Below are 27,713 nucleotides of genomic sequence, written 5' to 3' on the forward strand. Positions count from 1 at the left end.
AATGTTCGTCGTGCATCGCACGAATGGTTGGTGCTAGTATACAATACGTCGCAGCTCATGCACCCATATAAAATCCCTTTAATTGTTTCAATTATTCACACGATTTTATCTCAAAAGAAAATTATTCACACGATTATGCATGCCACATTAAATATATATCTAAAACAAAAAATCAACGAGAGCGGTCTTACTATTTGATTCCATACTGCTGGGGTATCAACTTCATATCAATTTGCAATACATATATAACTAGTTTGTTGCCCGTCGAATTTCGACGGAATTAATTATTATATATAAATTTTATTAATAATTTTAAATATAAATTTAATAATTATACAATCTGTGGATTATGAACTTCGTTTTAAACTCAACTAAAAGTAATTTTACTACTCATTCTCATTTTAAATTCATAATAGTGATATCTGCTAATTATCCGAATATGCTTAAATTTATGAATTATCTAAATAATCAAATATAAGTTTTTACGATATTAGTTGTGTATCTCAATAAAAACTCATAAAATTTCAAAATAAACATTAACAATAAATAATAAAAGATTAATAAATAGAGAAAATTTACGTAAGTATGTAGATAATTTTTTATTTAGATTCTACAATTAGTGAAGTCTTCCACAAAAAATAAATGTGGATTCCTGAACATCTATATGTATGAGTTAACAATAAATGGTATGCATAATAAAAACTATATAATTTATGCACTTAATTATTTAAAAGTAATTTTAATTATTCGCCTATCCAAACTGACAAACATATGAGAGAGAGTTACTCTCTTTCCAAACACATATAAAATAATATCCGTTAATTATCTGGACACATTTAAATTTTATAAAATATCTAAATAAACAATATAAATTGTTATAGTTATTGATTAACTAACTCAATAAAAGCTTACAATCAATGTGTTTCTTGACATTACAAAGTATATATTTATAATAAATAGCATAAATTATAAAAGATTAAAAATTAATTTATAATAAATGTAGAAATTATATATTATACGAAATATTTTTAAAATTTATATATCAGTCATGTCGTAGACCCAATTCAAAAATATTTTTACTACCGATTCAAAAATATTTTTACTACCGGTTCCCGTCAAAACACGTATAGTAATATCCGCTAATTTTTCTCAAACTCGTTTAAGTCTATAAATATCTAAAAAGTCAAATATAAGTTGTTACAATAATTGATTATCTGTCTTATTGAAAATCAAAACATTACAAAGTAAATATTAATAATACCTAGTATAAATAATAAAAGTGGCTGGTACCTTTCTCTATAATTAATAACACACTATCAACTAATTATTTCTTAAAACTCATGTCAACCAATTTCATAAATTAGGAAATTATACAATTTACGAAGCATGTTTAGAATTTATATACCCGTACTCATCTCATATCTGATAAAAAAAATAATTTTATTGCTTGTCCTTTTCCCAAACTCATATAATGATACCGCATACTACCTGAAATGGTTTAAATTTATAAATATTTAAATAATAAAATATAAATGGTTACAATAATTGATTATTCATCTCAATAAAATTTTGACATTACAAAGTAAATATTAATAAATTGTTTACATAACACAAATAAAATACGCTCTTTGTCATCTTCTAGGAAACCATTGAGTAGCATGTTTCCTTATAACTATCTGTCTTTTAGGTTGTAGTTCACCTTTCTAAAATTATTGTAATACATTGTGCCTCTAACGTGATTCAATATCATCTTAAGTTGATAGATTTTCTTATTTGACGAAGGAACATGATGGAAAAACCTTTTTCTCACTTTGTCCATTTAATTGCACTAATTTAAATTTGATCTATTTTCGAATTGCTATTGTAATCATAATTGCAAAATTAAAAGGCTAATACAACGATTTAAAGTCATATAATAAACAAAGAGTATATAAAATCATGTTATCAAATACTCCCTCCGTCCCAATATTCAAGTCTCCTATTCCTTTTTGGGCCGTCCCAATATTCAAGTCTCCTTTCCTTTTTTGGCAATAATTAAGCAAGGCTTAGTAAATTAACTAAAGGTCTCCACCTACCCCCAATTTCATCCCCACCCTTGCTCTCTCTCTCTCATCTTCCTCCCGCCGTCGCCACCACCAACCTCACGCCTTCACCGGTCTTCCCTCCTCCCGCTTCCTCCCGCCGCCGCCACCAACCGAGCGCCTTCACCGGTCTTCCCTCCGCCCTCTTCCTCACGCCGCTGCCACCACCAACCTCTCGCCTAGTCTTCCCTTCGCCCTCTTCCTCCCGCCGCCGCCACCATCAACCTCGCGCCTCCACCGTTCCTCTCGCCGCCCTCTTCCTCACGCGGCCGCCACCAACAACCTCCCGCCGCCACCACCAACTAGGGGTGAGCAAAATATCCGAAATCCGAATATCCGATCCGAACCAAACCAAAATTCAAAATTTGGTTCGGATTTTTCGGATTTTCGGATCGGATCGGATTGAATTTTAAGCAAATTTCGGATTTTCGGATCGGATCGGATTGACACTTTAAAAATCCGAAAAAATCCGAAATCCGAATTATATTTATAATATAATTAATATTATAATATTATAAATAAATATATATAATTATTAGCTTTTAAATAGTTAAATATTTCTAAATTCTAACCCTATACTTCCATTTTGGTTGATTATAATTAATGGCTAATTAATTATGACATTAATTTGATTGTAATTATCTAATAGGTTAGGTTGACATCTATTTCGGATTTTTTCGGTTTTCGGATTTTTTTAACATTTCGAATTTTTTTTTAACATTTCGGATTTTTCGGTTCGGATCGGATTTTATCCGAAATTTTTCGGATTTTCGGATTCGGATTTTCGGATAATACGGTTCGGATCGGATTGAATTTTAGGGAAATTTCGGATTTTCGGATCGGATCGGATTAGGCAAAAATCCGATCCGAAATCCGAATGCTCACCCCTACCACCAACCGAGGCGACAACTCTGTTGCAGATTTGGGGGGAAAAAATTTACAGATTTGGGGGAAAAAAATTCGCCCTCTTCCTCCCACACACATCCGCGCAGCCAGCCGTCGCCCGTTTTCTGGCGACCAGGGCTGCCCTCTCTTGGCGATGGCGAGGCGCCGCCGCCTCCTATTTCCACCGCCTCCATCCTCTGCAAAAGGCGAAACCCTATCTCTCTGCCTTCCACCGCCTCTCTCTCTCTACTCTCTTCCTCGAAGGCGGTGTGGCGGCACGACGGCAGTATAGAGGTGGTAGGGTTGCAGATTAGGGAGGTTTATTCCCAATTCAATTTTTTTTGAAATTTGGTTGTGGTGTATCAGAGCCATGGTGTATTTCGAATTCTTGATTGGGTTGCAAATTAGAAGAGATAATTTTGAATTCTTAGAAGGAATAAGGGCGGCGACTCGCCGGGCCCTCAGCAGCGGCGGCGGCGGCGGATTCCAGATGGATGAGGAAGTTTTGGGGCTGAACTTGCATGTTTCGATTTTGGAAAGGAAGGTTGAACATACTTTAAGTGAGGGAGTTAAGGATCGATTGAGTGTATGTGTGGGTGTTCAGTGAGCCAGAGAAAGGGGAACGGACGGCCAACAGCCGTGCCGGCGGCTGAAACAGCCGACGAACGGCGACAGCAGAACTCTCGTACAAAGAGAGAAGACTTGATTAGTCAATTTAATTAAGAAATAAAATAACATTAATTAAAGCACTAATTATGTGGTCCCTACTACTTTTACCTCTATTTTAACTCTCCTAAATACCCGTGCCCAAAAGCAAGGAGACTTCATTATTGGGACGGAGGGAGTACTCCCATTACTTATAAATACTCAATTGCGTGGACAATTGATAAAGCTGTGTAAATTAATATTGAGAAAATTGAAAATACAATTATGATATACAAAATTTTTATTTAAATGATTAAGAGAAAAAAAAATCGCTTTGTCCATTTAACTAATACTGTACCACACTCGGGTTAATACATAAGGATGAGATTCGGTGTAAATTATTGTTATTTTATTAATTAGTTCGAGGCTAATCTGATTCACAGATTTTGATTATTAAATGAATTGTTATGATTAGTTTTTAACACATAATAATAGTTTTTACGTATATAATATTGCCTTTTCATGATAACTAAATTTGTTTTTTGTATGATGTAATTCTGATTAGTTTTAACACATAATAATAGTTTTTACGTATATAGTATTGCCTTTTCATGGTAATTAAATTTGTTTTTTGTATGCTGTAATTCTTTCTTTAAAGATAATGTTTTAATATATTACAATAATACTTTATTTTGAATAATCACGGATATATATATATATATATATATATATATATTAGATATATGAAAATTGATTAAAAATTAAAAAAAATAAGAATCAATGAGAATTGAAGAAAATTAGAATAGAGTGATTATACGACGCCACGTAGGATGAGATTTATTTTGCTTTTATATATATATAGATAGATAGATTCCCAAAATGTCATAAATTATAGAATTTGTTTTGACTAAGTATAGCTGAAGCATCGTAGCACGAAATCAAAAGTCGCCACTTTTAGAAAAATACTTAATTAGGTATCTTGCGTCTAATGAGTATATAATTTGTAATTCAAAAAAAAAAAAAAATGAGTATATAATTTGCTACACTTATTTGCTCGATCATCACTCTTCATCAACTCACTATATAATCTCATGATCTTATTTCAAAAATTTCATAATCCAATCTCCACACATTCATACAAATTCACACACATGGCAAAGCTGAATATTAATTATCCAATTTTGGTTGTTTTCACTTTGTTGATAGCCACACAAGTTAGCCCTAGAAAATTATGTGATGAAGAAGATGAGCTACGCCTCGATTACATCTGCCTTCACAATCAAAAGCTAACCAAAATCCACTTCTACGCCCAAGACCTGTCGGGGGGCCCGAACGGCACGGTGCACGAACTCGCACGCGCCGCCGTCTCCACGGACGAGCCGTTCTCGTACGGGAAAATGTACGTGGTGGACGACGCGCTCACCGCCGGGCCCGGCCGCGGCTCGGGGGACGTGGGGAGGGCCCAGGGTATCTTTACCTCCGCCGATATGAAGACGACGGCGATGGCGATGAACTTCAACATCGTCTTCACGTCGGGGGAGTACAACGGGAGCACCCTCAGCATTGCCGGCCGGAATCAGGTGCTGGACCGGCAGCGCCGCCTGGCCGTCGTCGGGGGAACCGGTGTGTTCCGGTTCACGCGAGGCCACGCCGTCATCAACGCTTACTCAACCACCGTCGGGGAGGATTCTTCGCTCTATCTTGTTATCGAATACTTTATTTACACCACCTTTTGTTCCATGTGACGAAATGTGATTGGTGGAAGATGAGCTGATCAAGAATTTGAGAATAAATTTGTGTTTGTTTATATTTGCATGTTGTGCAATAATAAAATCATATGGATGTCTGGCGGTTTAATTTAGGGGGGTGTATTCGTTGTGGATTTTAATAGATTTCTATGGATTTTAAAAGTCTGGGTGTATTCGTTCCAGACTTTTAAAAGTCTGCAGAAATCTGGGTGTATTCGTTTAAGACTTTTAAAAGTCCATATAAATCTGGGTGCATTCGTTTCAGACTTTTTAAAATCCATACAAATCTAGGTGTATTCGTTATTCCATTGACTTAAAATCTGGAATGACTTTCATGGATTTCATCCAAAAAATACACACGACGAAATCCGGCCAAGAACCACGAGAATTGAAATCCATGAAATTTTAAGCGAGCGCTGAGTTCCAGCGCCCGCGGCCAAGAAGCCAGCGAGCGCTGGAACTCAGCCACCGTTGAGAGAGTCCAGCATATGCTGGATTCCAACATATGCTGGATTCCAACATATGCTGGATTCGAGCGAGTCTGAATTCTCTGCCTCTCTCTCTCTCTACGCGCTTCGTGTCTGGATTCCAGCATATGCTGGATTCCAACATATGCTGGGTTTCCAGCGCTCGCTGGATTCCCAGCGGTCGCTGGGTTTCCAGCGGTGCTGGGACTCAGCGGGCGTTGGCATCATGGATTTCAATTCCAGAATTATCCCCTAAATTCTTCGAAAATCAGTGAAAATCGGGGTGAAATCCAACCACGAATTCTTTGAAAGTCGTCTGGAATCTATGTGAATTCCATGGAATTTAAATTCCATGGACTTTTTAAAGTCTGTGGAAATCCACAACGAATACACCCCCCTTAATCTGAGTGTACGTTATCTGAGATCATATTTGAAAGGTTATGACTTTGAATTACAGTAATCTATTTAGGGGTTAATAGCATTTTATGTCCCGAACTTTTAGCGTTTTTTAATAATGGTAATATGGTTTTCCAACTATAACGGTCCCCAAAATATTTCATTTGGCGAGATAAGTATCTTTTCGTCATCAAATTTTGTATAATGGGACATTTTATGAAAAAAAAAAACTGAAAGTTCGAGATTTTTTTATGAGAAAATGAAAGTTCGGGACATTATATGAAAAATACTGTAAATTCGAGATATAAAACACTATTAATCCTATGTTTAAATTCAAAATATACAAAATAATGTACATCAAGAAATTAATAATAAGTACAGACTACGTACACAAAAAAAAATTATACCTAATTTCACCTCAATTACCATAACTGATGTTGCACCCATTATGTGATTCGGTTACATGAATATTAACTGATTGAATTAACCCCTGCATAATACCAAAAATTAAAATGCCAACACCAAGATTCGATTACTCGGATACCGAAAATTATTGCCGAAAGATAAAATGGCGCTAATTTTCATAATCCATACGGTATATTGACTTATCCCCTATGCCATTGCTATATGTATCACTTGTTATTTGTATACAACATATTACTATACATAAGAACTTGTACATCTATACTATATTAAAAATGGAGTTTTCAATTTTAAAATTGAGTGACAATTTTGTAGTTAGAATAAAATTGAAGGTTTATTTATAAGCTATACATCTTTTTTTTCTTTTTCTTTAACTTCTTATTTTTCTATTTTATTTCTTTTTTAAAATTGTAAAATTAGACTAATTATAAAATATTTGATATGCATATCAAATTAAAGATCATGACAAGAGCTTTAATTTGATATATGCTATGTAAATATTGGATTTAAAATATAAAAATTATATTTATTTAAAGATTAAAACTTAAGAAAATTCTCTCTCATCTCTCCTCATTTTTTTTGAATAAATCTATTTTCTTTTCAATTATCTTTTAACTTATATTGTTTTCTTTTTACACAATATCATTTTTTTTTATTAATATGAATTATTATTTATTATTTTTATATTAAACTAAAATATATTTATCTTAAATTATAGTATTTTTAATTATATTTAGAATTTTTATATAATAATCAAATGATAATCAATTTTATATATAATAAAATATAAAAATATTTTTCGTGTGTTACACGAGTGCAAATGCTAGTATTGAGAAATCAAATCACTTAGCCCATCACAGTTATCGAGTATACTAATTAATTGAAAAAATTCTAAATCAGTCAAAAATCAAATCAAAATCACTTAGCCCATGTTTGGTTGGGTATTTTTAGAGATTGGAAATGGATTCAATCATTATTTGTTATTTGGTTTTGGTAATGAGTTAGCCATTACCCTTACTTGAGGGTAACTCAATCACCCAATTTGTTACCCCTCAAAATAGAGGAGAAACAAAAGAAAGAGAATCCCTTACTAATGATTCTTTTCCATTGTTAACCCAAACAATCAATATAAGTAATGGTTATTGTTACAATTCCACTCCTTTATTTGATTCCATTCCCTTTTCATTCCTCTACTTGAACCAAACGAGCACTTAATGCGCTTGTCGATTAACGAAATACCTGTTATGAATGGTCCAATAACGGTTATAATCAATTAACCGTACTCAAATTACCACCTTAGTTATTAAATACATAATTTTCAGTAGATAAAAGGTCTAATCATGCAGAAATGAATGGTTGTGGTTGAATTATAAAAATTGTGTGAGTCATGGGGTATTTTTTTTATAAATAAAAAATGAGGTATTTTTAATGATGAATTATAAAAATAAAGTGCGAGACCATGTTTTAAAAAAAATTAATATCTTTATCTTTATATATATAAAGAGCAAAGTAAATGTAATTTCATTCAATTTGAAGGACATAATTGGAATTGGAAAAATGAATAGTTAAATTAAAGGATAAAAATCAATTCACAAAATCCACTCCACTTAAATAGAAAAACTGCCGGTAACTAAATTAAGGAAAACAAACTCCCATATTCTTTGTTGTTGAATATATTAGTTAAATATTTTATTTATTTAGTTTCTTATTTTATAGATAGAATTAGTTTGTTAAATTTTCAAGTAATTATGTGTTAGATAAAATATGTAATGTACATCTTAAATTAAAGCTCATGAAATGACCTTTAATTTGACATAAAATATGTGAAAAATAGATTTGAAATAAGTAAGTTATGATGATTTAAAATTGTAATACATAAATTAATTTATATGTATAATCAATAATAGTTTCCTTCAAAAAGTAATGATATTGTACTTAATTAGAACCGTATTTCAATTTTTTAAAATTATAAAAACTATATAATATTTATTTTATTTATATCAAAACATCATTAATAGCATATTATGTCATCTATATCTATATATATATATATATATATATATAAAAGGAGAAGTAAATATAATTAACTTCAATTAGAAGGATATAATTAAAAATTAAGTAAAAAATTATAATCACAATCTCCTATAAATTAACCAACAATTAGTTTTCTGCAAAACCACTATTTCTAAACAAAATCAATTACTCCAACTCTAAGAATTAATAAATTGCGACTGTAAAAAAAAAAAGAATTAATAAATTGCGAAGAATTAATTAACAATATTGAATGACCTCATAAATTAATAAACCGCCAAGAATTGTTCTCCATCTCCAATCAAAATGAAATAAATAACAATATTAAATGATTGCCTAATAAATAATTAAATAATTATAAACATTAAATAATTGAAATCTTCTATTGCACTAATTTTGTTATATTAAATAATTTAAAGTTTAATATATTAAATTATTTATATTTTTAAGTAATGATATATTTTTTTTTAAACTAAAATTTGTATTTCAGACTTTTTATATTTTTCTCTTTTCCTAATTCTCATATTTTAATTTTCAATTGTGTTTTTTTAATTAATAAATATCAATAGGAAATTTATTGGCAAAATGAAATTTTTTAAAGACGTGAAATTTGTAAATTGTTAAATTTATACCCTCTTTATTATTTACACAAAATACAATTTTTACTATTTTGTGTGATTTCATCATAGATAATATATGCAGTATGCGTCTCAAACATAAGAATATGTTTAATTTCATATATAATATATAGAAAATGGATGTGAATGTAAGCTTATGACAATTTGAAATTTTAATATAGTAAATTATTTTTTAGTTATTTTTTTCAGCTCATGTTATATTTTTTATATGAATTACTTAGATTATATTAAAATATTAGATCACTTTGCAAATAATAAATTTGATATAAAATTAAATATTAAAATATTATATCACTTTGCAAATAATAAATTTGGTGTAAAATTTTAATTTTATTAGTTTATATTAATAGTATAAAGCATATATATGCACAACTTACGTGATCATGAAGAAATTGGGCACTAAAATATATTAAAATCTAATTTCAGCGAAAATACGAAACATGAAGATAAAGCTCCAGATCTAAGACTAAAGGGGAATCAGAATAAAAGTGCGAAGCGAAAGATTTATATACTGACTATAGAAATGCTGATTTTAAACACGTGGCAACCAACGATTTGCACCTATCAAATATTATTATTTGAGCATCGAAACGAGACTAAATGGGCCTTAGTATTGTATCTCAATAATAGACTATAAATAGACCCCCTAAGATTAAATGTAAACAAGTCCTTCCATAAGAGGAAATCAAATAAACAAATGCTATCTTCTTATCTACATTTTTTGCACACTCAATTTCTTTGTTAATCTTAGCTCTTAGCTCAATTTTCTTCACTTTTTCATAAATTTGCTGTTGAATCTAATACCCAACTCAACATTGCGCAAGTCTAAAATTATATTCGCCGCGCATAGCGCGGGAGGTACACTAGTTGTTATGAATCACGAATAAGATAAAATTAGTTATACTATATTCTTGATAAACGAAAGGAATAGTAATTAATGTGCCTAAATTACTCTGACTTAATTGCCGAATATATAAACATTACTATAAAAAAATCATTTGTCGGTGGCCATGCTTTCGAAAGTCCAATGAAAGCATGACGATGTCTAACATGTCACACAAAAAATGGAGGGTTTGTAGTGAAAATGAAGAATGAGTAAAGATTTTTTTTATTCCTCATTTTCTCGTGATAAATTTACAATAAAAGAGAACACAACATAAGAGACAAAATCCCATGGTCAAGGAAGAAACATGTACGACATGGCGCAAGCTTCCATCACCACCACCTATCCGACTGGATTAGGCACAATCTGCGTCGTCGACGACCTGGTCACGGCAGATGCGGACCCCAACTCCCGCCCCCTCAGCCGCCTCCAGGAGCTCGTCGCTAAATCCAGCCTCAAACACACACGTAAGAATTTATAAGAGAAGAAATCTAAGTGTAACTAAAAGGAGGGGCCTAAAACAAAAGTCACGGTACACAACATAAGGCAGAAACATGGTTTGATCAGTATAGTTTATTTCAGGGAGCCAAGGCTCCCACAACTGCTATACAACAATGTATCATATTCTATGATCTGAGATGATGCAGTTACCAATTAAGAAGATGATGATCAGATGACAAGCTCGGAGCTATGAGTTTCACCATAACAAAATCTCCCATGGCTGCAGCAGACGCGTGGAGGAATCAGACTCGTAGCATCCTCCTCTTACATCCTCATCACAACACCAAAACATGGCTTGAACAAGATCATGAAGGCATAGAGAAGAATTAGCAGTGTATGCAGATAATTGGATCAGAAATATCCTTCAAGTAGAACACTTTTGCCATGGACAGATGATGTCAATTTCTTCACCTTTCCTTTTAGGTCCACATTACTCAGATATCTCTCGTGATCGCCTCCCAAAAATGGCAGCACCTCGACCACCAATTTCTGGAACAAGTTTTGTTCGAAGCCCTCTTTAAGTATATCCTCAAAATCCACAATGTTACCCGTCAGATCCAGCAAGACACTGCAGAGTCCTTGATTCTTGCAGTGTTCAAGAATTTCAAGTAGACTTATCTTTTCCAGAGACAGTGTTTGGACTCCTTGCACAGTCTGTTGCTTGTCGCCCGTGTCTTTCTCAGTGACTATCAACAGTTTGGAAGCTCCATCATCTTCGAGAGCAGGAATCTTGGTCAGGGGATTCCAACATTTTGACAGCACGATTTTAAGAGGCTGATTCGCTCCGGGTTCTTTAGAAATGGGAATAGACGACTTCTCAGCCAATGCAGCAGAAGGAACTATGATAGCATCGTATTCTTGCAGCAGTTTTGAATAGTATCCGCCACACTCCACAGCTTCTTCACTGAGCTGATCTAGTAAATGGCCATCAAGCGACATGGAATACCTATCACACAAGCCAATGATTAGCAAGTACCTCCCGTGTAAAACTAACATTGTAAATCAATCAACTCAAAAAGGGTAGTTACAAAATCTGATCAATCAAGATAGATTCTTGCACGTACCTCAGAGTAACATATGGCTTTCTTGTAAGCATATAATGGATATAGGCCTCGTTAAGCCTTTTGCAGAGTTCTTCCTCGACTCCAACAGTCACTTCAATACCTGCGTCTTGCAGTTTTTTCACCCCCGTTGAAGCGACAATGGGATTAGGATCCACCATACCGACCACCACATTTTTCACTCGAGCTTTGATCAATGCTTCGGAGCAAGGTGGAGTTCTTCCGTAATGATTGCACGGTTCTAAACTAACATATGCTGTTCCATTCTCGGCCAAATCACCCGCGTCTCTCAATGCAAAAACCTACAGTTTTCCTAGTCAGATTCTCTACGAGATAATATATACACTAAAACATATATGAAGAAAGCTACTTGCAAGCTATTCGAGATTCAGCTCGAAAAAAGCTCGTTCGGATTCGATTGTTCGCGACCATGTTTGCAAGCCTATTCATGAACCTTCAATCGATTTAGTACACGAGCCTTAAACGAGACGAGCTCGAGTAACATATTAAGAAGTTTTTCCTAAATTTTTAACGAGTTCGACCTCGAAGATCATGTATACAAACATCTAACAAGCCAAGCCCAAATTCAAGATTATCGACTATCACACGAGCCGAGCTCGAGCCCAGTAACTGGGTGATGAGCCAAGCTCAAATAGCAAGATAAAAGCTCAAATCGAGCTTGAACCGAGCTCGAACAGCCGAATATTTAAACGAGCCAAGCTAGAGTCCGCTAGTATTCGGCTCGGCTCGGCTCGTTTACAGCCTAAATCAGGACCCAGCATGAAAAATCTCCAGAAGAAATTACCACAACATCAGTTCAAATTTCTAAACACTAAAGTCAAAATTAGTAGGCCATTTTTGTAGTTGACAAATTACCTAGTTTATTTTGGCAGATTTCACTAGTTTCGTGACTGGATTCAACAAATGCAAACATATATTGTTTAGCTTTTAGAAACTCAATATGTACAAAAATTAAAGCCTATAACAAAAACCAAAGGCAAAGACTAACAACTCATTTCACAAGGAACAAAAGCATCCTAAAAAAGCTTCAAAATTTAGATAACATATGATTCAAAATCATTTCAACTGCATAACATTATCTCAGACATTCGACAAACAATTACTATAGTGTGCCCCTATCATCAATACAACAATGCAAGAATCAAGCACCCCCATAGAAAATTTCATAAACTTAAATCAGCAACACAAAATCAAGAAATTAGCATTAACAGCTACACCTTCAACCAAAATGCAATCATAAACAGAGAAAGAAAGAAAAAAATCAAGCTTGACCTCAGCATGAGGCTGGCCAGCTTTAGGGTGGAAGCCTTCTCCAACAATCTTGCCATCCTTGACAATCACACAACCAACCATGGGATTAGGACTGGTGCAGCCAATCGCCTTCCTTGCGAGCTCAATGCAGCGCCTCATATAATACACGTGGTCAAATTTATCTGCTTGCATTTCGCCGCATCTGATCGCAGCCAAACGAGCACTATTTCTCGAACTAGTTTTCGTTTCGGACACCCTTTTCGGGGAATTGCGAAGCCCAAATCTTGATTTTGGTGAGAAGGTTGGATTGTGGGAAGTGTGGATGGGAAGTGGAAGAGGGAGCGTTTGAGCATACATACTGGAGATGGATATCGCTTGTGTTATGCATTGATAGTTTAGGATGCCATTTTTGTGAGAAGTATAGAAGAAACAAAAATCAGAGTGATTAGTGAAAAGTGAAGTTGCAAAAGGCATGTATAAACAAAAGGCACTTACAACCAGTCACAAGAATAATGAATCAATGCATAATCACCAGGCACGGTGGCGGCGGCACAAAGCTGGAAGTATGCGGGAGATAGTAAGGGAAAAACAGAGAACAAAATCAAAATTCCTTACCTCTAGCAACGACCGGCGTCGAGGTTGACCAGCGACAGCGGCTCGAGGGGGTGGCGGCAGCCGGCGCAAGGGGGTGAGGCAGAGGAGTTAGGGCGGTGTCGATTAATTCAGATTTTCGAGTGGGGGAGAGAGTGTAGAGCGCGAGAGAGAGAAGAGGGCGTCAGCGAGTTGGGGCTAGGATTCTACTCCTCCAATCTCCACTTTATGTCTTTTAAAATAGTTTAACATTCGTCCCACTTTAGCGGCTCCCCTCCACATGCATTGACGCTTAAATCTCCATTTTCATTTTAATCTCATTTCTACTCTTTTACTTTAAAATTAAATATTTTATTAAAATTACATTTAAATATTAATTTAATTAACATAAAACATTCAACCATCAACATAAAAATATATATTAACAAAATTGATCAAATAATTTGAAAAATTGAAAATATTAAATAACCAGAAATAACCCAAAATAAAATAGGGGCAAAAAGGCCCATAAACAATTGAAAAAATAGGGCAATCTTCTTTTTCTTCTTTGTGGTGCTGCTGTTGTTTCCACCTCTCTCTATTTTCTTTTTTTTCTTTTTTAATTCTCGCGCGTGCTTCACACACGATCTCCATTTTTCCACTTCATGTCCGATTTGCTGGAGAATGCTAATCTCATTTCAATTTTCTCTCTATAGCAAAAAATTTCTCTCAAATTTATAAGCTCAATTATTCAAACACTTTGACAACTTATAAGCTTTTCAGAAAAACTATATCTTATAAGCTCTTTAAACATCTTATTAAGCAATTGGATCTTATAACATCTTTAAAATAAGCTTAGCTAAACATTCTCTTAGTTTGTTCATAAATTTAAGATATCAAATTCAATTTATTTATTCATTCTCAATAATTTATACCAAATTCTATTACAAAATTCTAAACTTCATGAATAAATATATCAATAAATACGTAATTTTTTTTATTTAAAACACGATAGTATTATTTAATACAAATTTTACTATTGTCATCACAATATAAAAAGTTAATACAACCCTTCTTTCTTATGCTCTAAATTAATAGGTAATATTAACATGACATGTAAATCGATGGCAATTAAAACACTATAATTCTGCAAAATAAATATGCAAATTATCTATCACCTGTAATTAAAAAGAATATTAAGATATTTATACCAAAATATATGTGTATACTAAATGAAATTTTAATACGATCACAAATTCACTAATAAAATTGTATTATACTCCCTCCGTCCACGAAATGAGTACCCATTTGTGGACGGCACGGGTTTTAAGAAATGTATGGAGTGTAGTGTGAATAGTTTAAGGGTCCCACTTTTTGAGAGTATTAATTAAAGAGTTGTGTGGGGTACACTTGCCAAAAAGGGAAATGGGTACTCATTTCGTGGACGGACGAAAAAGGAAATATGGGTACTCATTTCGTGGACGGAGGGAGTATAAAACAAAATTACCATCTACGATTTCAATAGACGAATCTGCGGCTGTGGAACTCACATCATCATCTACAGAAAATTGAGAAATTGGAGCATTAAGTTCTTACACATTCTCATTATGTTTAAGATACTGGAATATTTTTTATTGATTGATATTCCATGTTATTCATATATTATCATGCCAATTAAATTTTCAATATTTTATTAGTTGACTTTTTTTTGAAGAGGATTTATTAGTTGACTTTATTAATTACGTTTATTCTTATTTCAGATGTTTTTGACAAATGTAAATTAACAGTTGCATTCCTCCTACATAAAAGAGAGAAAATCATGTAATCCCTTAAGTTTGAATTTCGGATATTTTCCTTGCACATTTGAAATATTCTATGTATATGAACTTGTAAATATTACATGCAAATTAATCAAATATTCTTCAACAACGCAATATTGAAAAGTAATTATTTCACAAACTTACACCCATTGAAAGATATAAAACACGTAAAAAAATCGTAAAAAATCAGAACAAGCAAGCAATGTCTTCTAGCTCAAATCAAAGTAGTAGAAAAGTAGGAAAAAAGGAAGTTATCGATAAAAATCAAAAATGTAAAACAAGTGAAAAGAAGAAGTTGGTGAAGACGAGAAGTCCAGAAGAAGTATCATCAACATCTAAAGAGGAGGATTGGCGTTTGAAGCCTCTCTCAGACTATGTTATCTCAGATCCAATCCCTGATCTAAATAAAATAGCCTTGGATCCAAACGTCGATATATGTAGGTTCTACAAAAATATGCCCAAATAGGAAAATGATTAATTAACTTATTATACTTGGAACGTTATTAATTATTTATATATAGATAAACACTACTTATCTCACATGTTCTGAACCTTATGTGTGAGAGATTATCCAGCACTAGATGACAACAAAAATATACAAGTGCATTTGTTTTTTCCTAGAAATAAATTTAACCGATGACACAGAATTCAACTAACCTCTGCTCATTTTATGCCTGAGATTCCTTATATATATTCCCGCAAGCAAAATTTTCTTAAGTTGAAGAACAAAAGAATGATCATAACTCAGCTATAATTTCTAGCATGCTGTCTATGTCGGGGGATGCGACTGCCCGCTTGGTCAGTTCCCCAAAGTTGCAACAATGTTTCCTCTCCGCATTGATGGCAACAACATCTTGAGCAAACATACACTTCAGTCCTGCAGATACCTGCATACGTGCCCCATTCAGCTAATCTTGCACACACATTCTCAAATATTTTCAGGTGTTCTAACAGTTAGTTATAGAATGAATACTAATAAAAATAAGGTTCTCATGCAAATTCTCTTTTCATTATTGGTCATTCTCAAAGCCAATAGCCTTGCAAATAGCTCTCAACACCATAGGCTTTGCAAAACCATATAGCTGTGTTGTACACTTACGTCGTATATTGCATCTCCGATCTTCAACTTTACAGCACCACTCTTATATACCAACATTTTCCCAATCAAACCTTCTGGTAGTGATTCCAATTTACAGGGGTTTTGAGATTTGTCTCGACCCTTTAAGGGGTTTGTGCTCTTGGGTTCCGGGACTTTTGAATCAGATGAATGTGCAATCGTGGGCAACATCCTTGGCAACTGAAGGAAGAACATGTTATTCTCTTGACCTTCATCCTGCCATCAATATCATTGAGATCTTAACCAAATTTCGAGTATGACGTATGCGCTTTTCAGATTCATCAAGCAAGAATACCAACCAAGAGACCGAGTTCTTGAGCTGCATTTGTTGCAAGTTCTTCAGATTCCGGTCTCTCTTGATCTTCACCGAATTCTTCCTTATCGAGAAGTTCTACAAGTACAAAAGAAACTTTTCAAGTGGCCCAAAACTGTAATATATAGGTACAACAACGATATATACATATTGTCTGTACAGGAGACTGAATCAACTGTCTCTTTCATATCAGAAAGTACATTTCCATACCTGGATTTCCTGCATAAGGCCTTCTCACAGGAAGCGTTACTGGATAATACGTATAGTAATCCTGCGGAAAGGATCAAAGAAGCTCAAGAACATCTGTAGAGGACATAATCGACATTGAATAAGAGGTTTGTTCACATATTGCTTACCCACGGTTCCTTGTATTCTTTCGCCACTTTGGCAACCCCTGCCATGCGAAACACTATTCTTAAATAGCCGCAGCCCACATTTGTCATAGTTCAACAAGATACAAGTTTTGAAAAGACTTGCCACCGGAAGATGCGTTATTGGCAGGACGATATGACTTAATGTTTCCAGATGATCCTCCAATACCAAATGCAACTTGAGCAAGCGAAACTGGAATGAAGAAGACAATTCGAATATGAGCAATACTCAGGCATAAGCTGCTCATGAGCACAAGTTTCATTACTGATCACTCGTCTCTGAAAACATGAGATGATCAACGATCTACCAACTTTATGTTTCCTTTACAATAAAAGCAAAATTTATTTCAAACAACTTCCGAATTTGTCAAATATGAGACAATCAAAGATCCATCAAAAAGGTGATAGGAACTGCAAAAAGATTTAAGTGAAACCAGAGAACATATCACAATCAATGTTTCAATACAGGCACGTTAAACAATATAAAGAGCATATATATATAACTAGATATTGAGATCTAAAGAGATTACTACCTTTCTTTTCAGTCTTAGGCCTCCCTGAAGATGTTTCCTACAACAAAATACATCATTCTGGATAAGTAAACAAGGGTTGCCCCAAAGTAGGCTACCATCCACAGAGTTCACCATAAATAAATAGTGAAAGTTGGGAATACATGAAAGCGGCGTAGAAGATGCTCTGCCTTCGCCTCATCAATGTCATCTTCTTCTTTCTCACTGAACCAAATAATAGAAATCACCTAAAGAGGTTAAAATTGAGCCATACTAATCAAAATATTCAAGAGAATGTAGATTAAGATGATTACGCTTTAGGGAGGACTTCTTTTTTAACTCTCTTGGGAGGAGCTTTTGGTTTAAATTTCACCTAAGAAATGCCAATCAAATCGAGGTTTATTTAACATATGATCACTAATTTCAACAAATGGAGACAATAGGATTACATTGATGTTCATACCTTCCTTGGCGCATTGCCGGTGGAACCAGCCAACGGATCAGGATCCATGATGCTTACAACTTTGGTCGACTATCCTGAATAATATTAAGTAAATAAAAACTCAATCAAATATGCATACATGAAGAATGCCTAATACTGCACCACACCAACACCAATACCATACATACACAAACCAAACTGCAAGTCTGCAATGGCCTGAGAAAGTGATCGCACAATCAGTAACACGAGCAAGAGAACGGGGGGTTGATGATGTTGGATTAGTGTGTTTTCGTAGTGGGGGGACTGACCTCGAATTGTGATAATGGAAAAGAGATGACATTCATTAACATTGTCTCACGCTTACAGAAAGGCAACCATATAATGCACACAAATTCAAGATGTCCATATCACATAAAAATGTCGACTACCAACCCAAGCTATCAAAACAAAAAACACAAAAAATTGCATGCAAATGACGAGGACAAAACAAATAGCTCAGTATATCAGACAGGTGCTCAAAGGATATCTCAAGGAAATCAACAAGCACATAAATGTCCTTACATGGTAACAAAAAACAGTGGCACGTATAAACAAAAGTCACTCACAACCAGTCACAATGCATAATCACCAGGCACAGTGGCGGCAGCGTAAAGCTGGAAGTACGCGAGAGATAGTGAGGGAAAGACAGAGATAGACAATATCAAAATTCCTTACCTCTAGCAACGATCGGCGGCGGCGTTGAGGTTTACCGGCGACAGTGGCTAGAAGGGCTGGGGCGGGGGATTTAGGTTTTGAGAGAAAGTGATGGCAGCGGTGTCGTGGTTGATCGGCGGCAGCCGGCGCAAGGGGGTGAGGTGAGGCAGCGGAGTTAGGGCGGTGTCGATTAATTCAGAAAGGTGATGGCGGCGGTGTCGTGGTTGGGCCTTTATTCTTTTATTCTCTTCTAACCAATTGAGCTAATGGGCTTAGTTGTATTGAACATATTTTAAATTTTAATAAAATGATGGCTCTTAAAAAGATAAAAGAGTTTTTTAAGAAATTTGAGATAAGAAAAAGTTTATGCTTTATTATTATTATTGTTGTTGTTGTTGTTGTTATTGTTATGATGAATAATATTTAAATAATTTAACATTTTAAATTGTATTTATTTTGATTGTAAAATTTTTATTGAAAAATGATAAATGAGAAAAGATGATAAAATATTAATTTTCCCCCTTTTTATCATATACTTATTCGATATAAAAAAAATAAAATATGAAAATAATGAAAATATATGTATACTTTCATTTTTCATCAAAATAAACGGATACTTATGGTACACTGAATGTCATTTTGGTTATTAGTGGAGAAAGATGTAGTGTTAATAAATAATAACGTGTATATAGTTCGAAAAAAAATTGAGAAAAATAAAAATGTGTAGAGTGTTGTAAATATATATAAAATATATATTTCCCTATTAAATGACTTAACTCTAAATCCTAACTATAGCTTTGTATCTCCTATAAATAGAGGCATTTAGTCCTCATAATATGAGCTCCTGCAGATTTATTCTCTTTAGGCTTTCTATGCTATTCTCTCTTCTTCTCCTCTTCTCTCTACTCTTCTCTCTACTTTCAAAACGTTATCAGCACGAGTCTCTAACCACGAGTCTTTAATCAATTGAATCAATATTTGAAGGTATGCCCTAGGATAGAATCGTGTATTTCCAACAAGGTAATTCCTATTCGATTTATAGGTGTGATAATCGAATTATTACTTTGAAATTATGAAAATTTAATGAAAGAAGAATCGGAATTTTTAAGTCTTTTGAGATTGGGGGGTTATTAGCCCCATTCATGCAGCTTTAATCTTCCAAATATTTTCAATCTCCAGATCACTTTTCTCCCCAGAATTGATACCGATAGAGTGGCTAAGGACTTCATAAGCTGTTTTGACTGAAAACTTGCCTTTAGAGTCTGGCTTCCATCTCCACCCACTTGGTCTACCTATATATATCAAATATACCTTTTTTTTTCTAAGTTCTGCAACCTCACATCAACTTTTCATGAAATTTCATCAAATAAAAACTTATATAAAAAGACAATCTATTTTAACTCTCAACAAAAAATTAACATATAAATGATAAAAATTGTTGAGATTATTATAGTTGGAACTATATCCCCAATTTATTTTGATCAAACAAAATTATTTAACGAACAATTTATATAAATAATATTTCATATATTATGATGATAAATATATAAAATACTCCCTCCGTCCACGAAAAAACTTCCTACTTTTCTATTTCGGGACGTCCACGAAAGAACTTCCTACTTTTTCCTATTTTGGGACAATACCCCACCAAAGACAATTCCCACCACTCAAATAACATTAATTAAAACAACACAATAAATTATTAATACTTTTTCATAATTCCCAATACACTTTACAACCTTTTCTCCACTCTCAATACACTATACAACATTTTATTAAAACCCGTGTCACTCCCTCCTAGGAAGTTCTTTCATGGACGGAGGGAATAATAATTATGATGTAAAGTGATTTCCCGTCGACGGAACATGAAGAAAAGGGCATTTTTGCAAATGCCTCTTTCCCTTATCCCATGTGAAAATCAAAGTCGATATTAATATAAATATATTATTCAATTAACTACTCTTTCCACTTCGTCTTCATGTTCTGACCAGCATAGTAATTATCCACAAATTAAATAGTAACGATAAAATCCCTTTAATTGTTTCAATTATTCACACGATTTTATCTCAAAAGAAAATTATTCACACGATTATGCATGCCACATTAAATATATATATATATATATATATATATATATATATATATATATATATATATATATCTAAAACAAAAAATCAACGAGAGCGGGTCTTACTATTTGATTCCATATCAACTTCATATCAATTTGCAATACATATATAATTCCCAAAATGTCATAAATTATAGAATTTGTTTTGACTAAGTATAGCTGAAGCATCGTTAAGCACGAAATCAAAAGTCGCCTCTTTTAGAAAAATACTTAATTAGGTATCTTGCGTCTAATGAGTATATAATTTGTAATTCAAAAATAAAATAAAAAAATGAGTATATAATTTGCTACACTTATTTGCCGGATCGTCACTCTTCATCAACTCACTATATAATCTCATGATCTTATTTCAAAAATTTCATAATCCAATCTCCACACATTCATACAAACTCACACACATGGCAAAGCTGAATATTAATTATCCAATTTTGGTTGTTTTCACTTTGTTGATAGCCACACAAGTTAGCCCTAGAAATTTAGGTGATGAAGAAGATGAGCTACGCCTCGATTACATCTGCCTTCACAATCAAAAGCTAACCAAAATCCACTTCTACGTCCAAGACCTGTCGGGGGGCCCGAACGGCACGGTGCACGAACTCGCACGCGCCGCCGTCTCCACGGACGAGCTGTTCTCGTTCGGGAAAATCTACGTGGTGGACGACGTGCTCACCATCGGGCCCGGCCGCGGCTCGGGGGACTTGGGGAGGGCCCAGGGTATCTTTACCTCCGCCGACATGAAGACGACGGCGATGGCGATGAACTTCAACATCGTCTTCACGTCGGGGGAGTTCAACGGGAGCACCCTCAGCATTGCCGGCCGGAATCAGGTGCTGGACCGGCAGCGCCGCATGGCCGTCGTCGGGGGAACCGGTGTGTTCCGGTTCACGCGAGGCCACGCCGTCACCGCCACTTACTCAACCGCCGTCGGGGAGGATTCTTCGCTCTATCTTGTTATCGAATACTTTATTTACACCACCTTTTGTTCCATGTGACGAAATGTGAGAGATGGATTGGTGGAAGATGAGCTGATCAAGAATTTGAGAATAAATTTGTGTTTGTTTATATTTGCATGTTGTGCAATAATAAAATCATATGGATGTCTGACGGTTTAATTTAATTTGAGTGTACGTTATCTGAGATCATATTTGGCGAAATAAGTCATCTTTTCGTCATCAAATTTTGTATAGTGGGACATTTTATGGAAAAAAAACTGAAAGTTCGAGATTTTTTTTATGAGAAAATGGAAGTTCGGGACATTATATGAAAAATACTGTAAATTCGAGATACTCCTATTAATCCTATGTTTAATTCAAAATATACAAAATAATGTACATTAAGAAATCAAGAAATTAATAATAAGTACAGACTAAAACAAAATTATACCTAATTTTCATAATCCATACGGCATATTGACTTATCCCCATGCTATATGCATCACTTGTTATTTGTATACAACATAATTATACATAAGAACTTGTACATATATTGATATAAAATTCGGTTAGCATCACAGTTATCGAGTATACTAATTAATTGGGAAAATTCTAAATCAGTCAAAAATCAAATCGAAATCACTTAATGCGCTTGTCGGTTAACGAAATACTACTACCTATTAGGAACGGTCCAATAACGGTTATAATCAATTAACCGTACTCAAATTACCAGTAGATAAAAGGTCTAATCATACAGAAATGAATGGTTACCAAAATTGTGTGAGTCATGGGGTATTTTTTTTTATAAATAAAGAATGAGGTGTTTTTAATGTTGAATTATAAAAATAAAGCGTGAGATCATGTTTAAAAAAAAATTAATATTGTTATGAACCACGAATAAGATAAAATTAGTTATACTATATTCTTGATGAACGAAAGGAATAGTAATTAATGTGCCTAAATTACTATGACTTAATTGCCGAATATATAAACATTACTATAAAAAAATCATTTGTCGGTGACATGCTTTCGAATGTCCAATGAAAGCATGACGATGTCTAACATGTCACACAAAAAATGGAGGGTTTGTAGTGAAAATGAAGAATGAGTAAGGATTTTTTTATTCCTCATTTTCTTGTGATAAATTTACAACAAAAGAAAACACACTATAAGAGACAAAATCCCATGGTCAAGGAAGAAACAAACTAACAAAGCCATGCCTGCCTTGGAAAAGAAAAATTCGTGAAGCTCCATTTCTTCATCCAGGATCTCACAGTGAAACACCCACCACCACGGTACCACCTATCCGACTGGTTTCGGCACAATCTGCGTCGTTGACGACCTGGTCACGGCAGATGCGGACCCCAACTCCCGCCCCCTCAGCCGCCTCCAGGAGCTCGTCGCTAAATCCAGCCTCAAACACACACGTAAGAATTTATAAGAGAAGAAATCTAAGTGTAACTAAAAGGAAGGGCCTAAAACAAAAGTCACGGTACACAACATAAGGCAGAAACATGGTTTGATCAGTATAGTTTATTTCAGGGAGCCAAGGCTCCCACAACTGCTATACAACAATGTATCATATTCTATGATCTGAGATGATGCAGTTACCTATTAAGAAGATGATGATCAGATGACAAGCTCGGAGCTACGAGTTTCACCATAACAAAATCTCCCATGGCTGCAGCAGACGCGTGGAGAAATCAGACTCATAGCATCCTCCTCTTACATCCTCATCACACCACCAAAACATCGCTTGAACAAGATCATGAAGGCATAGAGAAGAATTAGCAGTGTATGCAGATAATTGGATCAGAAATATCCTTCAAGTAGAACACTTTTGCCATGGACAGATGATGTCAATTTCTTCACCTTTCCTTTTAGGTCCACATTTCTCAGATATCTCTCGTGATCGCCTCCCAAAAATGGCAGCACCTCGACCACCAATTTCTGGAACAAGTTTTGTTCGAAGCCCTCTTTAATTATATCCTCAAAATCCACAACGTTACCCGTCAGATCCAGCAAGACACTGCAGAGTCCTTGATTCTTGCAGTGTTCAAGAATTTCAAGTAGACTTATCTTTTCCAGAGACAGTGTATGGACTCCTTGCAGAGTCTGTTGCTTGTCGCCCGTGTCTTTCTCAGTGACTATCAACAGTTTGGAAGCTCCATCATCTTCGAGAGCAGGAATCTTGGTCAGGGGATTCCAACATTTTGACAGCACGATTTTGAGAGGCTGATTGGCTCCGGGTTCTTTAGAAATGGGAATAGACGACTTCTCAGCCAATGCAGCAGAAGGAACTATGATAGCATCGTATTCTTGCAGCAGTTTTGAATAGTATCCGCCACACTCCACAGCTTCTTCACCAACCTGATCTAGTAAATGGCCATCAAGCGACATGGAATACCTATCACACGAGCCAATGTTTAGCAAGTACCTCCCGTATAAAACTAACATTGTAAATCAATCAACTCAAAAAGGGTAGTTACAAAATATGATCAATCAAGATAGATTCTTGCATGTACCTCAGAGTAACATATGGCTTTCTTGTAAGCATATAATGGATATAGGCCTCGTTAAGCCTTTTGCAGAGTTCTTCCTCGACTCCAACAGTCACTTCAATACCTGCGTCTTGCAGTTTTTTCACCCCCGTTGAAGCGACAATGGGATTAGGATCCACCATACCGACCACCACATTTTTCACTCGAGCTTTGATCAATGCTTCGGAGCAAGGTGGAGTTCTTCCATAATGATTGCACGGTTCTAAACTAACATATGCTGTTCCATTCTCGGCCAAATCACCCGCGTCTCTCAATGCAAAAACCTACAGTTTTCCTAGTCAGATTCTCTACAAGATAATATATACACTAAAACATATAGAAAGTTGCTATCAATCAAGACTAGGGCTACATATGAAGAAAGCTACTTGCAAGCTATTCGAGATTCAGCTCGAAAAAAGCTCGTTCGGATTCGATTGTTCGCGACCATGTTTGCAAGCCTATTCATGAACCTTCAATCGATTTAGTACACAAGCCTTAAACGAGACGAGCTCGAGTAACTTATTAAGAAGTTTTTCCTAAATTTTTAACGAGTTCGACCTCGAAGATCATGTATACAAACATCTAACAAGCCAAGCTCGAATTCAAGATTATCGACTATCACACGAGCCGAGCTCGAGCCCAGTAACTGGGTGACGAGCCAAGCTCAAACAGCAAGATAAAAGCTCAAATCGAGCTCGAACCGAGCACGAACAGCCAAATATTTAAACGAGCCAAGCTCGAGTCCGCTAGTGTTCGGCTCGGCTCGGCTCGTTTACAGCCTAAATCAGGACCCAGCATGAAAAATCTCCAGAAGAAATTACCACGACATCAGTTCAAATTTCTAAACACCAAAGTCAAAATTAGTAGGCCATTTTTGTAGTTGAAAAATTACCTAGTTTATTTTGGCAGATTTCACTAGTTTCGTGACTGGATTCAACAAATGCAAATATATATTGTTTAGCTTTTAGAAACTCAATATGTACAAAAATTAAAGCCTATAACAGAAACCAAAGGCAAAGACTAACAACTCATTTCACAAGGAACAAAAGCATCCCAAAAAAGCTTCAAAATTTAGATAACATATGATTCAAAATCATTTCAACTGCATAACATTATCTCAGACATTCGACAAACAATTACTATAGTGTGCCCCTATCATCAAAACAACAATGCAAGAATCAAGCACCCCCATAGAAAAATTCATAAACTTAAATCGGCAACACAGAATCAAGAAATTAGCATTAACAGCTACACCTTCAACCAAAATGCAATCATAAACAGAGAAAGAAAGAAAAAAATCGAGCTTGACCTCAGCATGAGGCTGGCCAGCTTTAGGGTGGAAGCCTTCTCCAACAATCTTGCCATCCTTGACAATCACACAACCAACCATGGGATTAGGACTGGTGCAGCCAATCGCCTTCCTTGCGAGCTCAATGCAGCGCCTCATATAATGCACGTGGTCAAATTTATCTGCTTGCATTTCGCCGCATCTGATCACAGCCAAACGAGCACTATTTCTCGAACTAGTTTTCGTTTCGGACACCCTTTTCGGTGAATTGCAGAGCCCAAATCTTGAGTTTGGTAAGAAGGTTGGATTGTGGGAAGTGTGGATGGGAAGTGGAGGAGGGAGCGTTTGAGCATACATACTGGAGATGGATATCGCCATACATTGATAGTTTAGGATGCCATTTTTGTGAGAACTATAGAAGAAACAAAAATCAGAGTGATTAGTGAAAAATGAAGTTGCAAAAGAAAACTTTGTATGTAATTAGAAAAGTCATAAACAAAAAAGAAAAGAAAAGTCATAAACAAAAACTCCTCTAGAATGAAGTTATGGATTTGATAATTGTCTATTCGTAAATGGATTATCAAGAGGAAAAGGAATTTGTGTTTGGGTTTGGTATGCGTGAGACAATGTTAATAACATAGAATTGCATCTCTTTTCCACAAATCAAGATGTTCAGAAAGTCCATCAATAATATTAATAGCTAAAAGCTAACACATTTTCATAAAACACAGCATTTAGCAGATAACAATAAAGAAAGGCAACCATATAATGCACACAAAGAATTGCATGTAAATGATGAGGACAGAACCAATAGCTCACTATATCAGACAGGAGCTCATGTATAAACAAAAGGCACTTACAACCAGTCACAAGAATAATGAATCAATGCATAATCACCAGGCACGGCGGCGGCGGCACAAAGCTGGAAGTATGCGAGAGATAGTGAGGGGAAAACAGAGATAGACAAAATCAAAATTTCTTACCTCTAGCAACGATCGGCGTCAGCGTCGAGGTTAACCAGCGACAGCGGCTCGAGGGGGGTGGGGCGGGGGAGTTAGGGCGTGAGAGAAAATGATGGCAGCAGTGTCGTGGTTGACCGGCGGCAGCCGGCTCGAGGGGGTGAGGCAGAGGAGTTAGGGCGGTGTCGATTAATTCAGATTTTCGAGTGAGGAAGAGAGTGTAGAGCGCGAGAGAGAGAGAAGAGGGCGTCAGCGAGTTGGGGCTAGGATTCTACTCCCTCCTCCGTCCACTTTTAAGCTCTTTTATAAGTCTTCTAAAATAGTTTTAACATTGGTCCCACTTTAGCGGCTCCCTCCGCATGCATTGACGCTTAAGGGCATGTTTGTTGGACTGTATTAGGGCAATATTGATTAATAAGCTGATGTAATCTGTATGTTTGGTGCCTTGGGTATGCTTCTCACGAAGCCCGGGAAAAGGGCTGGGCCCGGTCCAATTTCACTATTCAATCAGGCTTACCCAGCCGCCCACTCCCCTCCGATACAGTTTCCAGCCTGCCTCGAAATTTGAAAACTATCTAAATTGCCCTTCGTTCTTTGCATTCAAAATTCACGCAAACCTTTTTTGAAATTTTTGGTCTCCACGAAAAATCTCAGAAACTTTGAAGCCGGGCGCCGCTCCAGCCAGAATTATCGGAAGGAAGGAGCGTTCCAGCAGCTCTAATCTCTGAGGTACACATGTGTGCGCTGGTTTCCCCCAAATTGGGGACCTTTTTGGTTGTGTGTATGGCTTCTGCTTTTATAAATAATTTTGAAATTGTGTTTCGTCTCTTTCGCATTTTCGGCGTCGATTTTTTATGGAAATTGCTATGACTAAAAATAGCCATGAATCATGCTTCACAATTCGAGAATGAGGTGTTGTTGGTTAGAACTCTTGCTAGGGATACCCATATGTGTTTCGTCACTTTCGCATTTTCGGCGTCGATTTTTTATGGAAATTGCT

The 27,713-nt window shown here is 35.3% G+C and overlaps 5 protein-coding genes across 16 annotated transcripts; 2 read left to right on the forward strand and 3 right to left on the reverse strand.

Moving 5' to 3' along the window:
• The first annotated feature begins 4,762 nt into the window (after positions 1 to 4,762).
• Positions 4,763 to 5,356, forward strand: LOC131012479 (dirigent protein 1-like). Its single transcript, XM_057940450.1, has one exon. The coding sequence runs from the start codon at positions 4,763 to 4,765 to the stop codon at positions 5,354 to 5,356; it is 594 nt and encodes a 197-aa protein (XP_057796433.1).
• A 5,050-nt stretch (positions 5,357 to 10,406) lies between these two features.
• Positions 10,407 to 26,871, reverse strand: LOC131005643 (riboflavin biosynthesis protein PYRD, chloroplastic-like). 9 transcript variants are annotated; one of them, XR_009095326.1, is made up of 5 exons: positions 13,647 to 13,876; positions 13,053 to 13,389; positions 11,763 to 12,061; positions 10,849 to 11,644; positions 10,407 to 10,640 (listed from the first exon to the last, which is right to left on the reverse strand). XR_009095326.1 is itself a non-coding variant. In XM_057932650.1 (4 exons), exons 2-4 carry the CDS (start codon positions 13,386 to 13,388, stop codon positions 11,050 to 11,052), a joined length of 1,230 nt encoding a protein of 409 aa, XP_057788633.1. In that variant the 5' UTR covers positions 13,389 to 13,405; positions 26,738 to 26,871; the 3' UTR covers positions 10,407 to 11,049. The 9 variants fall into 9 exon arrangements, 4 of the variants coding, with proteins under 4 accessions (XP_057788633.1, XP_057788630.1, XP_057788632.1 ...); XR_009095327.1 differs by having other exon boundaries at positions 10,407 to 10,651; XR_009095325.1 differs by having other exon boundaries at positions 13,053 to 13,405; positions 13,647 to 13,846.
• On the reverse strand, positions 15,964 to 19,124 carry LOC131005648 (uncharacterized). Of its 2 annotated transcripts, none has more exons than XM_057932656.1 (11): positions 18,888 to 19,124; positions 18,195 to 18,268; positions 18,046 to 18,104; positions 17,896 to 17,956; positions 17,756 to 17,792; positions 17,332 to 17,415; positions 17,208 to 17,245; positions 17,062 to 17,122; positions 16,838 to 16,929; positions 16,521 to 16,754; positions 15,964 to 16,308 (listed from the first exon to the last, which is right to left on the reverse strand). In XM_057932656.1, the coding sequence occupies exons 2-11, from the start codon at positions 18,240 to 18,242 to the stop codon at positions 16,159 to 16,161; spliced, it is 864 nt and encodes a 287-aa protein (XP_057788639.1). In that variant the 5' UTR covers positions 18,243 to 18,268; positions 18,888 to 19,124; the 3' UTR covers positions 15,964 to 16,158. The 2 variants fall into 2 exon arrangements, with proteins under 2 accessions (XP_057788639.1, XP_057788640.1); XM_057932657.1 differs by lacking the exon at positions 18,888 to 19,124 and adding an exon at positions 18,362 to 18,638.
• Positions 21,393 to 21,986, forward strand: LOC131012486 (dirigent protein 1-like). The gene has a single exon (XM_057940463.1). The coding sequence runs from the start codon at positions 21,393 to 21,395 to the stop codon at positions 21,984 to 21,986; it is 594 nt and encodes a 197-aa protein (XP_057796446.1).
• Positions 23,032 to 26,877, reverse strand: LOC131005645 (riboflavin biosynthesis protein PYRD, chloroplastic-like). 3 transcript variants are annotated; one of them, XR_009095328.1, is made up of 5 exons: positions 26,738 to 26,877; positions 25,776 to 26,166; positions 24,452 to 24,750; positions 23,538 to 24,333; positions 23,032 to 23,329 (listed from the first exon to the last, which is right to left on the reverse strand). XR_009095328.1 is itself a non-coding variant. In XM_057932651.1 (4 exons), the coding sequence occupies exons 2-4, from the start codon at positions 26,130 to 26,132 to the stop codon at positions 23,739 to 23,741; spliced, it is 1,251 nt and encodes a 416-aa protein (XP_057788634.1). In that variant the 5' UTR covers positions 26,133 to 26,166; positions 26,738 to 26,877; the 3' UTR covers positions 23,032 to 23,738. The 3 variants fall into 3 exon arrangements, 1 of the variants encoding a protein (XP_057788634.1); XR_009095329.1 differs by having other exon boundaries at positions 23,032 to 23,340; XM_057932651.1 differs by having other exon boundaries at positions 23,032 to 24,333.
• Between the last annotated feature and the right edge of the window lie 836 nt (positions 26,878 to 27,713).

Source organism: Salvia miltiorrhiza, chromosome 1 (assembly GCF_028751815.1).
Source record: "Salvia miltiorrhiza cultivar Shanhuang (shh) chromosome 1, IMPLAD_Smil_shh, whole genome shotgun sequence".
Lineage (NCBI taxonomy): Eukaryota > Viridiplantae > Streptophyta > Magnoliopsida > Lamiales > Lamiaceae > Salvia > Salvia miltiorrhiza.